Source organism: Muntiacus reevesi, chromosome 3 (genome assembly GCF_963930625.1).
Source record: "Muntiacus reevesi chromosome 3, mMunRee1.1, whole genome shotgun sequence".
NCBI classification, from domain to species: domain Eukaryota; kingdom Metazoa; phylum Chordata; class Mammalia; order Artiodactyla; family Cervidae; genus Muntiacus; species Muntiacus reevesi.
Genome location: NC_089251.1, coordinates 44,611,295 through 44,628,971, shown reverse-complemented (window position 1 = coordinate 44,628,971; position 17,677 = coordinate 44,611,295). Strand labels below are relative to the sequence as shown.

At 33.7% G+C, this 17,677-nt stretch overlaps 1 protein-coding gene across 4 annotated transcripts in view; it reads right to left on the bottom strand.

Moving 5' to 3' along the window:
- Positions 1 to 6,441: 6,441 nt before the first annotated feature.
- The window catches only part of XPO1 (exportin 1), a 40,971-nt gene continuing 29,735 nt past the window's right edge, over positions 6,442 to 17,677 (bottom strand). For all 4 annotated transcript variants that reach the window (XM_065929083.1, XM_065929084.1, XM_065929085.1 and 1 more), the window contains 16 exons: positions 17,237 to 17,365; positions 16,431 to 16,589; positions 15,264 to 15,461; positions 14,789 to 14,927; positions 14,403 to 14,584; positions 14,167 to 14,323; positions 13,909 to 14,072; positions 13,468 to 13,602; positions 12,970 to 13,153; positions 12,379 to 12,485; positions 10,196 to 10,390; positions 9,320 to 9,488; positions 8,779 to 8,913; positions 8,534 to 8,693; positions 8,359 to 8,455; positions 6,442 to 7,512 (listed from right to left, as the gene is read on the bottom strand). In XM_065929083.1, coding sequence (XP_065785155.1) covers positions 7,366 to 7,512; positions 8,359 to 8,455; positions 8,534 to 8,693; positions 8,779 to 8,913; positions 9,320 to 9,488; positions 10,196 to 10,390; positions 12,379 to 12,485; positions 12,970 to 13,153; positions 13,468 to 13,602; positions 13,909 to 14,072; positions 14,167 to 14,323; positions 14,403 to 14,584; positions 14,789 to 14,927; positions 15,264 to 15,461; positions 16,431 to 16,589; positions 17,237 to 17,365 — 2,457 coding nt within the window. In that variant the 3' untranslated portion in view covers positions 6,442 to 7,365. The remainder of the gene's footprint in view (positions 7,513 to 8,358; positions 8,456 to 8,533; positions 8,694 to 8,778; positions 8,914 to 9,319; positions 9,489 to 10,195; positions 10,391 to 12,378; positions 12,486 to 12,969; positions 13,154 to 13,467; positions 13,603 to 13,908; positions 14,073 to 14,166; positions 14,324 to 14,402; positions 14,585 to 14,788; positions 14,928 to 15,263; positions 15,462 to 16,430; positions 16,590 to 17,236; positions 17,366 to 17,677) is intronic.

Genomic DNA, 17,677 nt, shown 5'->3' with positions numbered 1-17,677 from the left:
ACAAAGCAACATAGACCAAGTAGAGTCAAAATAAATAAACTGCAAATCTTAAAAAAAATTAATGTTAATTAAGCTTTTTTGTTCTCTAAATTTATCTCTAATGTATTACTATTTTCTTATTTCTTGGTTGCTATAGCTTAACTACTGAAGTTATTGGTAATAGTTTTTGTCTGTATACTTCACTTGCCTGTGCATTGTTTTCATTTTTTTCCCATTTGTTTCCTGTTTTATCTTTCATATTGAGGCTGCCCTCAGATGCCTGGTAATCCTTAAGTTGTTCATACTTAAAGCATGAGAATAAAAAAATTAACCGGAAGGCTTTGTCCCTGAGTGGGGCTTGTCTGTTGTGATCTTCATTGGAGAGTGGTCTGACTGAGATTAAAGTTGGAGAACTTCAGCCAGCACGTTTAGTTCCTTCCCTCTGAGCTGGTCAGATTTCCAGAGATTTCTTGGAGTCTCCTGCCAGCCAGAAGCCTGAGGGTCTAACTACTAGTTTTTCTGGGAACCAAGAAAGAAGGCTTGAGAATCACAGTATCTAGGATGCACTGGTTCATTTAATTTTCCTGTTTTCAAAAGAATAATCCCATCCCTCCAAAGTAACTGTGGAACTGAAGGAAAACAAGTAACAAATGGTGTAAACAGTGGTGGATCCAGGTTCTGCAGTTATCCAAAAGCTAACATAATTATGGGAGGGAGGAGGTGATTCAAGAATACAAAATTACAAACATAAAATTATGTACAAAAGTGAATACTCTGAGAACAGAAATCATAAAAATCACAAATCAAAAAAATTGACCATCACTATGAACAGCTAAGATCCCTGAAGGGCTTTGGAAAGGACTCCTATGAGACAGGGCCTCTGAAGTCTAAACTTCATAAACCTCATGTTTAATTATTCTCCAAGTGCAAAACTTGAAAATGTAACAGGTATAGCCTGAACCATACTGCATATTGAAGATCAGGTCTTCACAGTGGATTACTTGCTTCTTTTAGGTACACAAATGCTTGTCTAAAGGCACCCTCTAAGTACTTTTAAGGGGAATCAACCTCAATATGAACTTTATGAAGTGATCTGCCCAAAAAGGTTTCAGCCATTTGCCAATTTAACTCATTTCTCTTTCAAATATTCTATCTCCCACTTTACAAAAGTCATACCTCTCATTCATTCTATTGGCTCACAGTGTGAAAATTTCCAAGGGACAATTCCAGAAGGCATAGCTCGTAAGTTCCTTGTGAGCAAAGTATAAAGGTTTTGGAAGAGGGGCCCTGTAACTTTATCATGCTGGCAAAACTCCAGGTAAGATGTTTCACAGTCATCTTTGTCTCTTTCTTCCTCTTCTTCAAATTCAAAAATCGGAAGAAAGTTGTGAATACATGGTTTCTTGATATTTGAATGCATATTTATTGGAATATTCTTAGAAAGCCTTTTTCTAAGAATCAGTGAGAAACAGTATTTTTCAAACTTAAGAGCTTTCAGCTTGTTTTAGAAGTTTCATGAAAGACAATACGCTTTCACAGAACCTCAGTTGGACTATGCAGTGTCTGAATGCAAATTTTTCCAAGATTATTCTAAAACTCTTATTATTCTAAAACTCAGACTCAAAATTCCACAGATGTTCTGAAATGATTCATCTTGATGGAATAGATGACCAAGAATCCAGGCACATTCTCAAATTTATTTGCAAAGGCAGCCTGAGAAACTTAATAGTTCAGATTTGCCAAAAACTGTGTAATCTTTCCTGAGGTTGTGACTTTATTATATCTAAAGAACCCTGTAGCTACTCAATGATTATGGTTTCTTTGAATCTAGGAAACTCATTAATATTAATCATCTATTTATTTTGTGACATGACGACTGAATTCAGAAAAACTCTGGAAGTTCTTTTAAATGATAGAAGATTCACACACCTGCTTCATGGAGACAAAATAACATGAGAAATAAAATAACAAAAGAACTAAAGAGATTAACAACTTGACAACTTAGGTGAGTATTAACAGGTATAATTTATGAATTAACACCATTTCCTACCTTAGCTATGTATTAAAACTATATGTAGTTGTATAAACAAAATGTTTTAATACAAGTTTTGGAGAGCTTGAATTAATAAAAGGTGAAAAAAAATTTTTTTTAATTTAACTGTTTTTTAAAAGAATTGTTTCTAAGGGAGTCCTTTGTTTATCTTGATGGTCAGAAAGCGTAAGAGATTTTAAATTAAGAGACAAGCAGAGCCTACCCAGTCCAGTGAAAGCAATGTGTAGTCAGCTAAGGCTCTATGGAGCACAATGCGTGTAAATACTTATGCAAGTGGAGATTTATTGCACATCACCTCACAGAATAAAGAGGAATATCCTGGGGGAGCAATCTAGCTTACTAAAATCAGGATGATTTTTGTTTGTGGCTATGCACAGACAAATTAGATAAATCTAAGTAGTTGTTATACGGTCTATTTTTAATGTTGTAGCCTCTTAACAGCTCACTTGTGATCTAGTTGTAAACACCTTCAGAAGCAGAAATTTTTCTTCCCCCGATAGACTAACCATTTCTGCTCTTAGTCTTTAAAATAAGCAAGCAAACACATCAGTTGTAATGCTTAATGTAAGGACAGGCTTGTCAACGCCAAAGCTCAGAACTTGGTCCCACCTTTTCAAATGTCTTTGATTAAGACTCACACTTGAGGTGGACTCAAGAATACGGTTTCTTGTAGGCCAATAGTCTGAAGAACAAGATGGAAAACACACCACTACTTTGTGTCTAAGAGCTGGATGAATCACAAAAAGGCCAAAAATACTTAGGAATGGTTGGTTCTTACCTGATGCAGCCTTGCAGAGTAAGTCTGGTATCATTTTCAAGGTCTGATCTCAGAACTTTTGAGATCAAAGTGAGAAAGGCCTAGTTTCTTTTCTTGTCATAGTTGCAGAAAAAGGATGTTCTGGGTCAGGAACTTCAGTTTAGGATAGTAAGTATAGAAAATTAACATTCAGTCCACCCATAATGGATCTCTTATGGATAATCCTGCTGGAGCACAAAAGTAAAAAGTGTATCCTGACTTGCATGGAACTATGGCTCTAACCCTTTTTCACAAAGTAAATAATAGGTTCCCCATATAAACTTTCCCAACTCCCAGGCATGGCCCAACTCCCTCAACTTCTGTAATGCCTCCATTCCTTTAGGTTTTCAAGTCTTCATCTTGGAATGTCAGGATACTAGCTTCAGCAGTTTACTTATCTTGAAAATCAACACAAGGCCATTAGTAACCAAGACAAGGAGTAAGGGTTTTGTTTGCCACCCTGTACAGATTTTTTCAATTGTGTACAGTGAATGACAAAAACAATTGCCACTGTAAGAGGAGCAATTTCTTTGGTATTTTCAATACCTCAAAGCACAGAGACTTATTTTCTCATGGAGTCAACTGCCTTTTGTCTTTTTCAACTTTTATGGTTAATACTGTCTTTCAACTTTTATGGTTAATACTTTGAATTCACTCTCCTGCTTTCTCATTAATAGAACACCAGTTTTATTCAGAGCAGCAATGCATACAGCTTCAACATGGCATTTCTCAGCTTCTCTTATTGGGTGGGGTTATGGAAATTGGAATATTCCAAAGTGTTCTGCAACTTTTTCTGGATTTTAAAAGGGGAACCTTTTTATTTTCCATGCTGCCCAGGATCCAAGAATAAAACCGGAAATTCCCACAACTATATTTGACCTTGGGGTATAATCAGGTGCTGGGGATAGAAAAAAATTTCTAAACTGCCTAAAACTTTTATCATAAAGCTACACTTCCCAAAGATCTGTATTGGTTCTCTAGACATCACTGATATGAGCACCACAAAATAAACTACAAGTAACTATTAAATTTCTTGTAACATGACCAAAAACACCTTAAAATGCTGATTTATAAAAATATTATTAAATATGTAACTGTTTTGCAAGCTATAGGGGCTTATTCCCTGTGGACTATATAATAAAATAGTAAATAAAAATGTTAAGTGTACTCTGAAAGCAAAGTTATCGGGGAAAAGGTACGCAGGAGGGATTTGTTAGTTAGGACAGCAGACAATACAGAATATAAACTATGGTTAGATAAACATGAAAAAAGAAACAGATGTGCATAATAACCAAATATTTTTCAAGAGAACAATGATCACTGAAATTAAAGACTACAAATGCAAAAAGCATGAACCTAAATTGGGTATTCATTTGGGAAAAACACAAACTATGAAAAACATTCTTAGGAACTGTTGGGGAAACCTAAACATGGACTAGATATATTATGGAATTATGGTTAACTTTAACCAAGAATGTATCAGAGATGAAAAGCACAAAAAGTGGTAAGAAACTTTACAAGTCCCATCAATTACTGTTCTTTTTACTACAGTACTTTAAATACCAAAAGTACTATTTGTAGGTATATTTTTATGTAACACATGTTTATAATCCAGACATTTTGTCCTTGAGTTTCTTCTAATCAGAACATCAAAAAAGGCTGACTATGTGACATTAACTTTTTAAACTTTTCTATAGACTTAAGTCTTCACATTACAGAATGGAATTCTGCTGGAAACTTTCTGGGAGGAAAATCCAATACATACACCACCACATCAGACCAATTAATCTTGCAGTATTCTAATACTGCATTTTTACCAAGTCTATCCTTGCATGTCTTTTGGCATCAAATCTGTATCCTAGATCCTATCATAGACCTGATTCAATGTGGGGCTGATAGCCAGTGAAGTTTGAATTCACACTTTTTTCATTACTTTCTGCTTTTTTTCCCCAACTCTAAGGTATTAACTGCAAGATGTACTTTTATGCACCATCAAGAACAAGTAAACACTTTCAACTATGACAACAGTCCTTACTAAAAATCAAAATTGATTACAGAAGCCTTTTTGTAATTCAGTATCAACTTCTTATAAATAAAATTGCACTGCTTGGCATTTGGTGAACAATTCTTTGCATTATAGCTTATGGACAGTTTCCCTGCTTAGGTCCCAAGAAAAACTTGGTTGCCACCAATGTAAGAAAATATGGAAGTGTGATTATTCTTCCAATGATTATTTCCTCCCCCTCATCAAGTTTATATCCTTCTGCCTTTGTATGCCTTTTTGCATAGAAGTAACATTTTGTTGCTGACCAATCTAAGACACTTTAATATTTTTTGTAAGACAATTGTAAATAGCAATAAATGCATACAATTATTAATTGAGTTCACACATGGACAAGCAGGGAAATATATCAACAGTACTGCCTAGCCACCAGTTTTTAAGGTGCCACAGATTTTCAGACATGCTAAAATGATAGAACTGCATCCTACTGTTGATATCCTCATAACAGACTCAGGAATTAGCTTTTGTGATACCATTTTCAGTTCAAATGACTTGCCTATGATTCTAATGGGTGTCTAAACCAAGATTCAGACATACTTAAGAGACAATTCCTGTTCTCTCTCACGATTTATAACAACTGAGACGCTGCCTTGTTGCAAGAGTTAAACAACACCGAGCCAAACATTTCAAATGGCCAGTTTATCAGTATGCTTTCTTGTAAAACACGTTGAGGCTGGCCTGATATGATTAACTTTTATTCAAGCAAGAAATGCCCACAATAGATTAATTTTCTATTAGCATGTTCTCATTTTGGCCAAAGTTTGGTTTCTTTAACATTCAAAACATATCAAGGTAGGCAATGGGGCTGTAGGGTAAGAACATTATACATAACCACTGATGGAAAGCTGATTTCAAATACAGCATACGATTTGAAACTGAACTCTTTTAACTGTTCCAAGAAAACTTATTTATAGGCAAACACCAGTAAGAAAATCAAAGCTTTTAACAAAGCTAAAGTATTAAACAAAGTACTTCAATATTCCTCTCTGTATATTTAAAACATCTTACTATTTGTTGTTTTAAAAAGACTTTTATGCATGATTATATTCTACTGAAATAATGCCAATCTTTGCCAAAGGCCTATATAAAAAGTTAGGAGAATAGCAATTATACGAAGTTGCTGATTCTCCACAAACATGAGGCACTTCAAATGCTTAGGTTTTAGTTTAGATATATAGAAAGCTAATTTAATCATCTGGAAACAGGCTCACCCAAGCAGGTTTCCTTTTTCTATTCCCTTTTCATATTTTGTAGGGACTCTACAGCTTTGTTACCCCCAGCTCCTAACCAAAGGAAAGATGCTTTTTAACTGCAAGTAAAGGTAAAATGTGCGCCAAGCAAGCTGTCACAGGAGGGATTTGTTTCTTGGGAACAGAAGGTATCTCAGGAACATGTTCATTTTATACAAGTGCTGCCTTTACTCAATGACCTTAAAAATAATACTTGGAAGTCAACAGTTATCAAAATTCATTTAAAAATGTTACCTAATACCTAAACATAAATAACCACTTTCATTAATACAGGAATAAGTTTGAGCCAATAAAGGGAAAATAAATGTAAACCAAGTTTATTTTGCTTTTTAAGTAGTGTTCTTAAAGCACTACAGCTTGGTAAACAATGTAAATTAGTATAAGTCATCTCAAAAGCCAGAGTTCTGTTTTGTTTTTAATGAGTTGTTAAAAAGATGCAGCCTATTCTAACAGGATAAATATTTTTAACCATTTCACTTTGAGTTAATGAAGGCTCACAAATGAGCAACACTCCTCATTGAGGAAAACAAAAAGCTGTTGTCGACAAGCGACAGCACACACACACAAAAACAAAAAGAACTGTGTAAAAATAACTAACTGTGTTCCCATATTTTTTGAAGTCGTTTACAATGGGATGATATGCACATGATCTTGCTGCAAACTTGCCATACAGACTTGTAATACATGTAGTCTAGACAAACAATTCAGTCCAAGAGGTGCTAACTTCAGACAATGCAGCACTATAATCCTTTTAACAACGCAATCTGTTTTACTCATTATCTTTTCTTCTAGACTGAAATACAGGCTAGAAAGAAAATGCTCCCTAATTAAAAACTGGTATTGTTTACAGGAAAAAATTGTAGACTTTTGCATCAGAATTTACAAGTATATGTTCAAATTGGATTTGCCTCCTCCCCCCATCCTAGCCACAAAATGGGGATGAAGTTAAAATTTTTAAAAATGCCGTAATTTTCAACTTCATGCAAACTAAATAAAGATGACCAAAACAAAAGCTTAAACAATGGAAGGATATTTCACAGAAAATTTCTTATACAAAAAACACATAAGAAAAAGGGCCACTAGGTGACATTTTAATTTACAAATTGGCATCATTTTGGTCGACAAATATCCAGATGCTGTTTTCATCTGCTAACAAGAGTTGCAGAGGAAAAGAAAAAAAAAAGAAGAAAAAAAAAAAAAAAACAACCCAGCATGACTTCTGATTTTAATCACACATTTCTTCTGGAATCTCATGTGGATTGAGGATGCCTGGGACAGACATCTGAAGTTTGTGTTTCTCTTCCTGAGCCTGTCGAAGGGCTGTTTCTCGTTCTTCCAAAAAGAGATCTGATGTATCTTCACCTGCAAACTCCTGTGAAAAGATAGTTAACTGTCATCATACTTAGCAATGTAATTTATCCATCAATTGTTGGGCTTAAATTATATATATAATTCTACACAGTTGAATTAAAAACTAAATGTGTTAGTTGGGAAGGAAAGATTACAAAAGAGGGATAGTATAATGCCCCATATAAAATATACTTCAAGAGCAATGATAATAAGAAAGACTAACGATCAAGTTTAAGTATATTATCATTGTCCTCATAACTATGTTATCAATTTTCATCCTTTATAACTCTACACATTAGCTTTTTTTTACACCTAACTAGAAAAAAAAAAAAAAAAAACTTTGTATTTTGGAGGGGGGAAAAAAGGTGCATATGTTATGTGATCATTTCTTATCTAATAGATAAGGACAAGAATTCATCAACTCTTTTTGATTTCTTTAAAACACAATGTGATACAACAAAAATTCCTCTTCCCATAAGTCAACAAAGCATTGTAACAGCAGTAAAAAAACAGGCTGGTATCTGCTAATCGTCATGGTTCCCCCTAAAGTGAATTCTTTACTAACAATGTGGAAAATCCCAAAAGGAACTATCAATGTATTTCCTACCCCCACTCCTTTAAAAATATCTATGGGATCCAATCACAATGTTGCAATAGACATAAGTTACCGCAAACATTTTAAACCTATCTCCACTTCTGGTCTTGATTTAAAGTTTTCCTTTCTATAATCTATCTCAAGAGTAAGACTGTACATATTTTAAAAGCACACTTATTTTGCTCATTACTTTAAAAAGTGGTCAATTCTGGATGCAAGAATTCAATCAGTATTTACTCTCAATATTTCTGAAACTGCAAATAAAATACGTACCTTTATCTGTACCAGGAAATCCCGAAGATGTTCCTTGAATGCAGGAATATCCTGATTTAAGCTGAAAAGTCCTGTCACAAAGAGCTTTACTTGAGCGCTGCAAGTTAAAACACAATGATTAATGGCTTAAAAAAAAACCCTGAAAAAATTTAAGTTTATAAAAAGGGATATTTACTCTTGTAGATGAGGGAATGCGGATTTAAGAAGATTAGCCACATATTCCTGAATAAACATTTGGTTGTTAACTGGATTTCCAGGATTTAATGGTGTACTTATTTTTCCTTCTTCAACCAAATTAAACATATATGCAAGGATAGATGCATGCATTGTTAAACCTGTTGATAAGAAGGACATCATTAAACTCTAAGATGTAATAACAATCAGAAGGAACATAGAATTGTTACAGCTTTAAATTCTTACCAGCAGTATGCGAGGTGTCTGTCACAACAGAAAAGATATGCTGAAGAATATCACAAAAATAAGTCTGATAAAAACTCTGAGCTGCAGCTTCTTCTTGTGCAACATTTTGTAACAATGTAAAAAGTATCTGTAAGCCTAAAAGACATATAAAGCCAACCAAGTTATTTCATACTGACAACATTCACAATAGTACTTCAGCTACTAAACAATTCAAAGTCCCTCTTGTTTTTTTTTCCCTTAAACTGAAGACAATCATTTGCCTAAATTATCTTGACTCAGTAATAGAGTTAAATTAGAATCAATGACTGCTTATTTACAGACTAATCTAACCATTACCACCTTTCCATTATTTCTTAAGGTTTAGTTGATTCTCTCCACATCCATTACTGATGCACTCAAACAAAACCATGACAAGTGAAGTGATACTTCTTGTCTGCAACTATGAATACATAGATAGATGGGTGTCTGTCTTTAAGTGTCTGTATGTGGACTGTGGGTTGGTAGGCAAATGAATAAAGAACATCATTTTTATGTTATTTACCTGTGTCTGCTACATTCCTCATGGTATGTTTGAAAGCCCAAATAATAGAATCCAAAACAAGTTTAAACTGTGCAGGTGGAATAGCCAGGAACGCTGGGAAACAATGAGAATTGACAGCCTGAAGTAGTAAGAAAAAGTTCGTTCTATGTTCAGGATATTCTTCAAAGTCCTAAAAATAAATGGTGGGAACAAAATAGAAGTTTCAATGCCTTAAACTGTATTAGATGGAAGACGGAAAGCAAGCCCTAATTCATTATAAATATTTGGAGTTGTTAGTGGACCTAAGATATATGGCCTACTGAAAGTCAAACTCACAAATAATACAAATAATAACAATAACAACAATACAGTAATAACAAAATTACTATCCATTACACAAATGAATTGTCAATATGAAGGAATACAAGGTCATCTTATTATAAAGAGAACTTAACAAAACCCACAAAGACTGTCACATTTTCTATTAGCACTGAGACTTGCTAGAGATGTGCTACCACTTTAAAGTGACTTTGAGATCAGTAACACAGATTAGAAAAGTCTACTGTGTAAAATGTGTACATGTATATTTACATGTTTTTCTTTTGGTTAATACATTTTCTCATTCTTTATAAGCATATACTACACTTTACTAAAAACCCAGTGACTAAAATGTTTCAAGTTTTAAATAAATGCTAGCTGCTATTTGAATAAAAAACTTTGGCAAATTTAAAAACAAGTACTTTTCTTAAGTACTTTTCTTATCTAGAAGTTCAAATGTTTTAACATCAGAGCCTAATATTTATGCTATGCTTATAGAGAGCCATCATTTACGCTTTTAAAAGTTATATGAATAACTGTAGAACTTGCCATTATGTAACTGAAATGTAAATTGCATACCTTATTTATCATATTCAATGTGCACTCAAAAACAGCATCAAATATTTGAGGTATTTCAGCCGTTATATGTCCTCCTAACTTGTTGACAATAATAGCCATAGTACTAAGTACTTCAGGCTCTCTAGCAGCTGGGACATTTCTCTGGTAATCAATGAGAACTGCATCCAACAAAGGAGGAACAAAATTTTCAGCTACCTGTTTAAAAAAAATAAGAAAACTTTTAATTTTAATCCAGGCACTTGCTAACTCTTACTTAGCAGCTAGGTCAATGTCACCTTGTAAGACTTAATTTAGGTTGATTATCTACTGAAAAATGGAAACTCTTATGGCTTTAATTCTCGTGTATTAGAACTTTACAAAGAAAAATCAAGAACTCAAAATAGGCAGAAAAGGGCCATGGACATTGTACAGTTTAAATCTATACTTATTAAAGAAAACTGGGGCTTGCAATCAAGTGACTAGCTTTAAGTATTATGGCAGGACCAGGATTCTAGGGATACTGTGTGTCTGTGTGTGAGGTGTGGGGAGGGTAAAGCCTAACTGTACACCAAAGTATTCATATCTAACCAATCAGACATCCACCATCAATGCTTTTTTAAATTTAATGAATGCGAACCGATAGTTTAATAATCAGAATTAATAACCATTACTTACTCTCAAAAAAGGAACTACACTACGCCAGAAAGACCATGGTAGGCTTTCCGAGATTCCCAATAAACAGTCTAAGGTGTAAACTCTTATGTTTTATAATACATCCTCCATTAACATGTGCTCAATAAATGTGATCATGTTTCACTTAACTAAACAGTAGTAGTGTCCCAATACACACAACAGGCCTAGCAAGATTTGAAGGATAAGCACAAAATTATTTTTCTTTTACTTACTAGGTTTTCTCTTAACTAGAACTGATTCTCCCTTCTTTTTCTTCCTTTAAGTTCTACTCAGACGTGATTAAGTTGTACAAGTTTACTTACATACATCATGAAATGATTATAGAAGATAAGTTTAGTGATCATCATAGATATTTTATATATAACACCTCATATAGATACAAATAAAAAAAAAGTTGTGATAAAAATGTTTTAAGATTTACTCAACTTTCTTATAAAACATACAGCAGTGTAAATTTTATATACCAGGTTTGTACATTACATCCTTTTTTTGACCTACAACATGACATTAGTTCCTATTAACACAGTCTAGTGATTTAATATTTTTATACATTCTAAAATGATCACATTAAATCTAGTTATGGTCTGTCACTATAAAAAGATATTAGTTCTTGACTATTACACACTATTTCCCATACTGTATACTTCATACCCATGCCTCACTTATCCTTTCCTTGCCCACTCTCATATTTCCACTCTTAACATTGAATTTACTTTCCCACACATTGGATCTGAATTATTTGACTATCTTTGAATTCACAGCCCCAAAGTTCAACATAAATCTTAGCTGCAAACTAGTTTGATACCTTGGTAAGTTCCTGAAAAAATTTTCCAGTATCAATAGGAACAATAGTAAAATATCAAATTTATGAAAGTAAGTAGCAGTTTTCAAAACTACTTCCACACAATAGTGATGAACAGGAAAGGATTTATCATAATGTTCCAAGGACCCAAAGAACGAAAGGTTTAACAATAACTAAACATAAATAGCTCTCCCAAGTTCACGCATATGGAGCTAGTTACTTTCTGAAAACCATTTAAGACTGACAGGAATAAGACAACAGAAGAGACTTTCAACTAGGAAACTGCTTATTCCCACTAAGGAGGTAATCAGCTCTTATGACAGCTTTACAAATTGCTCCCAATACCATCAGGAAAAAATTTTCATTTGAACTCTATCCATGGAAAATAAAAATAACCCAAAAACATCACCACCCTATCCCTACCAACAGAAATTTCTTTGGAAGAAGGTATATATCTTGGGTTTCCCTGGTGGCTCAGCGGGTAAAAGAATCTGCCTGCAATGCGGAAGACCTGTGTTCGATTCCTTGGTTGGGAAGATCCCCTGGAGAAAGGATCTTACTATTTTAACAAACTCCAGAACTCCAATAAATAGAATGCTATAAAGTAACACCAAATGTAAACATCTAAATTACCTTTTAAATAGCTAAATGCACACATTCTAGAGAGTGCAGTATCAACTTTAAAAAACAAAAATGACATCTCACTTACCATCTGTGGATCATTAGACCGGCTCACCCAACCAGATATTAACTTTAAAGTTTCTCTTTTTACTGTTCGCATACTTCTAATCAATGGTTGCTTTGTAACCATCTCACCTAAAAAACAGAATCAGGTGGAATTCAATTTGACAACTAAAATTCTACACTGGCAGTTACATGTACTTCAGATAATATTTGTTTCCACTCTCCATTAGAAAACCTAAAGACAAAGGGTGCTAGTGCTCATTTATGTCCAACTCTTTGCAACCCTATGAACTATAGCTTGCCAGAATCTTTCGTCCCCAGGATTTTTCCAGGCAAGAGGACTAGAGTACTAGAGTGTGCTGTCATTTCCTCCTCCAGGGGATCTTCCCGACTCAGCCACCCAGAATACCCCAAGAAACGAGAGGACACAGATTAATTTCCTGGGAAAAGAGACTAATTTTATAAGGGAAAGGGGCAAGTGCGACTCATTAAAAATTGTTGAAGATTGCCTAAAGCATGGGAGGTATTTTGTCAAAAGTGCTAAATGCTTACGGCTAAGGCAGTGAATGTAGAACTGACTTAATATATCACTCCATGAGAATTCAGAATTGCTTACCATTAGCTTGAATAGCTGCAGAAATATTTTCACTGAGGCACTTGTATACATTAAGCATATCTAGATAAATTCTCCCAAGCTGAATCACAAATGGGTGTCCAACTGCTTTGCAAGCTCTCACATTTGTTTTCAGTATGCTACCAAGTTGCTTGACTGTTTCAGGATCTTTAAGTATATCCACATTCTGTAAGAACAAACCACAACTCCATTTACTGTAACAGAATTCTTTTTGCTGAAGCAAAAAAATTACCCACATTACTACAAACCACCATCACATATATAATCCTAAAGTGTAAAAGTACTGCAAAAGTCTTTATTACTAAAGAATGGAAGAAAGTATTTCCCCAAAGTATTATCCAAACAGAATAAAAATGTTACCATTCTTTCAATGTGCAAAAGCACACAAAGCACTATGGATCAGATATACATGTCAAGGTACTAAATTTACTACTTTTGTAGATTCCATCAGAACTTTTACAAAAAGTAACTAAAACTTACTTTGGTTGCTTGCTGGATTATGCTGTCCCAAACCTGATTAGGAAGTAGCATATATTTTTCTATCAAATGTTCTTGTACTGTTTGGTCTGTTTGTGCACCAATCATGTACCCCACAGCTTCATAAAATGTATGGACCTAAGTTAAAAGACAGACATTTTACTTGTATGCATCATAATAAGGAAAATCACATACAAATAATTCACTTACGCACTTAAGCTAATTTTGTTAACATGTCAGTGATAAATAGTAAATCAGTTTAACACACTTCTGATTGAATTTCTGCCTCACTATAAAAATTAGAACACAGAAACACTTGAATTTAATCCATTAGTGGCGTTCTACCCCTATTAATGAATTCTCATTAAAGCAGTAGTTATTTTCTAAGAAAAATATGCTTACTAAAAAAAAGAAAAAGAAAAATATGCTTACTGATACACATACCTGTTGAGGCTGAAGATCACAAATTATAGTGTTAATGTTGTTCAAAATCTCATCAATAAATGGCATTACTTCTCCAACCTGAACCTGAACGAAATGCCTGCGGCACTTCTGCGCTATTTTAATGAAAGTATCACAAGCCATGTCCTGGACTCCATCGTGGGTCTCTTAACAAAACAAAAATCAAAACAAAAAAAATTTAAAAAAATTTTGCTTTTTCCATTAAGCAAAAATAAAATCTATTAAGCAAACAGGATTTACCATGCATGAATTCGAAGAGTTTGTTAACTACTGTCTTCAAAAATTTCCAGTGAGCTCTTAAAAATCGTGGATATTGACCTACTATGTACATGATATTTGATGCAATAATAGCTTTATTATCTTTGCCTCTTTTCTGTTCACATAATCCTAACAGATCCTGTAAAGTGAGAAAAATTTCAGTCATTTATAGTAAAATACACTATCAAGGTTCCAGTTCACACCTATCTCTTACATACCTTTATAACAGTAACAAGAAATCGTTTTTCATCCTCTTCATGCATTGCTCCACTAATGGAGCCTATTGCCCAACACAATGTATTCAAATTTTTCCATGACCACTCCGTACCGTTCACTTGATTGTGAAGCTTCTCGGTCATTATTCTTTCCGTATCTACATAATCCAGATGAGTAAGATACACTACAAGGAAGGAAAAAAATTCCATGTTTTAAAATGCAAAACTTAATGAGCAAAAAAGATTTTTACTAAGACCAACAGCACCCTAATAAGGATGGCTATTAACAGACTCAGAAACTAAGCAGGCCTTGTTGCCTAAACAGTATTTCCACAAAAGAACAGAATTTTTAAAAACAAGGATTAAATTAATAGTATTTATTTACTTACCTAATGTTTCTCTCATATTCTTATACAAATTTATGGAATCTGTATCCTTCATGAATTCTCTTACAACTTCTCCCTGATCATTTTCTACAACTAATACTTCCTCTGGTTTAGCCATTCTACTAACCATTAATAAACGGACCTATTCAACAATTAAAAAAAAAAAAATCTGTTAGATCTCTGAAATCAGTTACATCAAATATAACTCCCACTCTCAAAAAATGGCACTCAACACCAACATACCCAACAAAATCTTGCCCACAATATAAAACAATAAACATACTTAAAATGTAACTCTACAATAATTTTCAATCTAAACATGGACAAAAATCAACTGTTAACTTTCCTGCATCTCATTTGCATTCCTAATAAACTCACAGGTTGTGCTTGGATAGATTCAGCCAAAAAATAAAAGCCAGCATTTTCATTTGGTCCTCCAAAATCAGAAAAAGCACACTCAACCACACACTGTTGTTACCTTGGACAATACAGGCAAATACAGCTGTCTCCTAGGAGGAACATCAAAATGCTGACTTCCAGATAGCAATGGAGAGGCAGACGTTGAGAACGGGCTCTCTCTATAGAGTTCAGCTGCCAGGTGATTCCAGTACTCAAGACAAATCTTAAAGATTTCAGTTTCCTCTACTTCGGATACCAACAACATATAATGAAGGGCCTACACAGAAGACCAAAACTATTAAAACAATCCTTAGACATTACTAATCAACCTTAAACTGCTTTCCATTTGCTATGTTAATGGGAAATAAAATTTCACATTGCTTTTTGTACACTCTCAAGTTTCATCATTTACCAAATATACAATAGAAATTGTATAGGAGCAAAGTGTGCTTTCTTCTGACATGTCCTACAACATGCTAAGAAACTTACATGACTGTAAAAAAATATGGACATCAAATGATATTTGGTAACAGCAAAAGGGAGAAATAATTGAAATGTTCAACAGATGAACAGACACAAAAAACGATGTATATCCATATAAAGGGATATTATTCTGCATGAAAGGGATGAAGTACTGACATATGCTATAACATGGTAATGTGTTAAGTGCAATAAACCAGCAACAACAAAAGTCCATACATTATAATTCCAGTTATATGATTATATGAAAGCTTTAGAATAGGTAAATCCATTGAGTTGTAAAGCAAATTACTTGTTGCTAGGGACTAGAGAGAAGAGCAGAATGGAATGACAGGTACCTTTATCCTTCGTGGGTAATGAAAAACTGTTTTAGAATAGATAGATGGTTGACAACACTGTGAATGTACTAACTGCCAGTCGTGCAATCTGTGAATGTACTAAATACCACTCATGCAATTTGAAAGCTGTATGTTGTTACACCTCTATTATAAAATAAAATAAGGTTTTTAGACTTTTCATCTTAGAAATGACCCATATGCACATTTATTGGAATTTAATTTTCATTATAAATTACTGATCTGGCATTGAGTAGAACACAGAAATCAGGATACTTGGCTTCTGACTAGAATTCAGAATTGACAGCATGTACTTGTATTGTGCAGACAAATAATAAGATATGTCAAAGAGTAAGTCAAAAGAATTTTAGAACCAAAGCATAGTTTAAATTATTATTAATTTCAGAAGCCAAAAGCTCCACAAAGCCTACCTCCATGAGTGTTTCCCTGAGATTTAATCTTTTCTCTATAAGTTGACCATGTTCTTTAAGAAAGGTGCAGAGAAACAAACTGAGATTTTGAATAAAGTTCTGTTCATCATCCTTTCCATTTGAGTATGCAAGTCGAATATTGGTATTTAGAGGAAGCATCTGCAAATTTAAATATGGATCATAAGCCTTCAAAATAACAACAAAGATACTACATTTAAGTTCTAAATTTCCCCCACATTTTATTAATTTTAAAACATATGGAGTTAAATAGCTATCTTTAAAAAATGCCTTGGTCTATTATATCCATTTTTGTACCTTTCTGTCCTAGCTTTTGTTTTTTAAATCAAAAGCATAGTAAAATTTCCTCAAAGATGATCCTTTGAAATTTTTCCTAAATCAGTTTTCCCACCTTAGTGTTATTAAAAATGTTCAAATATGTAGTTGATTCAGATTACAAACATATTATGTAGCAATGTAGTTTTATGATTAACCTTCTAGATAATTTCATATATACCTAGTCAAACTAGGACTCAGATGATTCCTTTATTTAAAAGATGGAAGGTCAAAGGCAGAATATTAAATCCCAAGTGACCAAAACTTTAAATTCTGCAGAAATTATCAAAACATTCTCAGAACCTTTATTTCAAGGCTTCTCAAAATTTCTAGCTTACCCTTCATTTTATATAATAAACACTGAATTGCACTGATCTATTAATGTTAAGCTGTGGTGAAATGTTTCAACTGAAATCCAACTTTTTCTAAGGCACTAAAATTGTTTAGTCAGTTTAGTAAGAGTGTTACATTACCTGTTTTAGCTGCATCATTGTCAGTGTAAATAGCGTTACAAATTGCTCCTCATACTGGCTTACACTCACGCCAGCAATCTCAGTGAGGCACTTCAGAGAGACATTTCGAAACATTGGAACATTCAGGAACTATTTTAATAAAAAGGGGGGGGGCATAAAATTAAATGGCCTGAAACACTTTACTTAAAATTAACAATTAAAAAAATAATGAAGGATTTAGAAATCGGGAACACTGGGGGGAAAAAATCTGGCAAATAGGTGGTGATACAGGTTTTTGGTACCTATATTTTAAGGAAATTTCATTATCCACCCAATGGACAGTAAAATTTAAAAGCAAACTGTGCTTTCTTTTGATGTGTCTTTAGACATCTGAGAAACACGAAGTTGCTTAGAAACTTTTCTCATCATCTACTACATGACTTTTAAAGACATGTTTTCTGT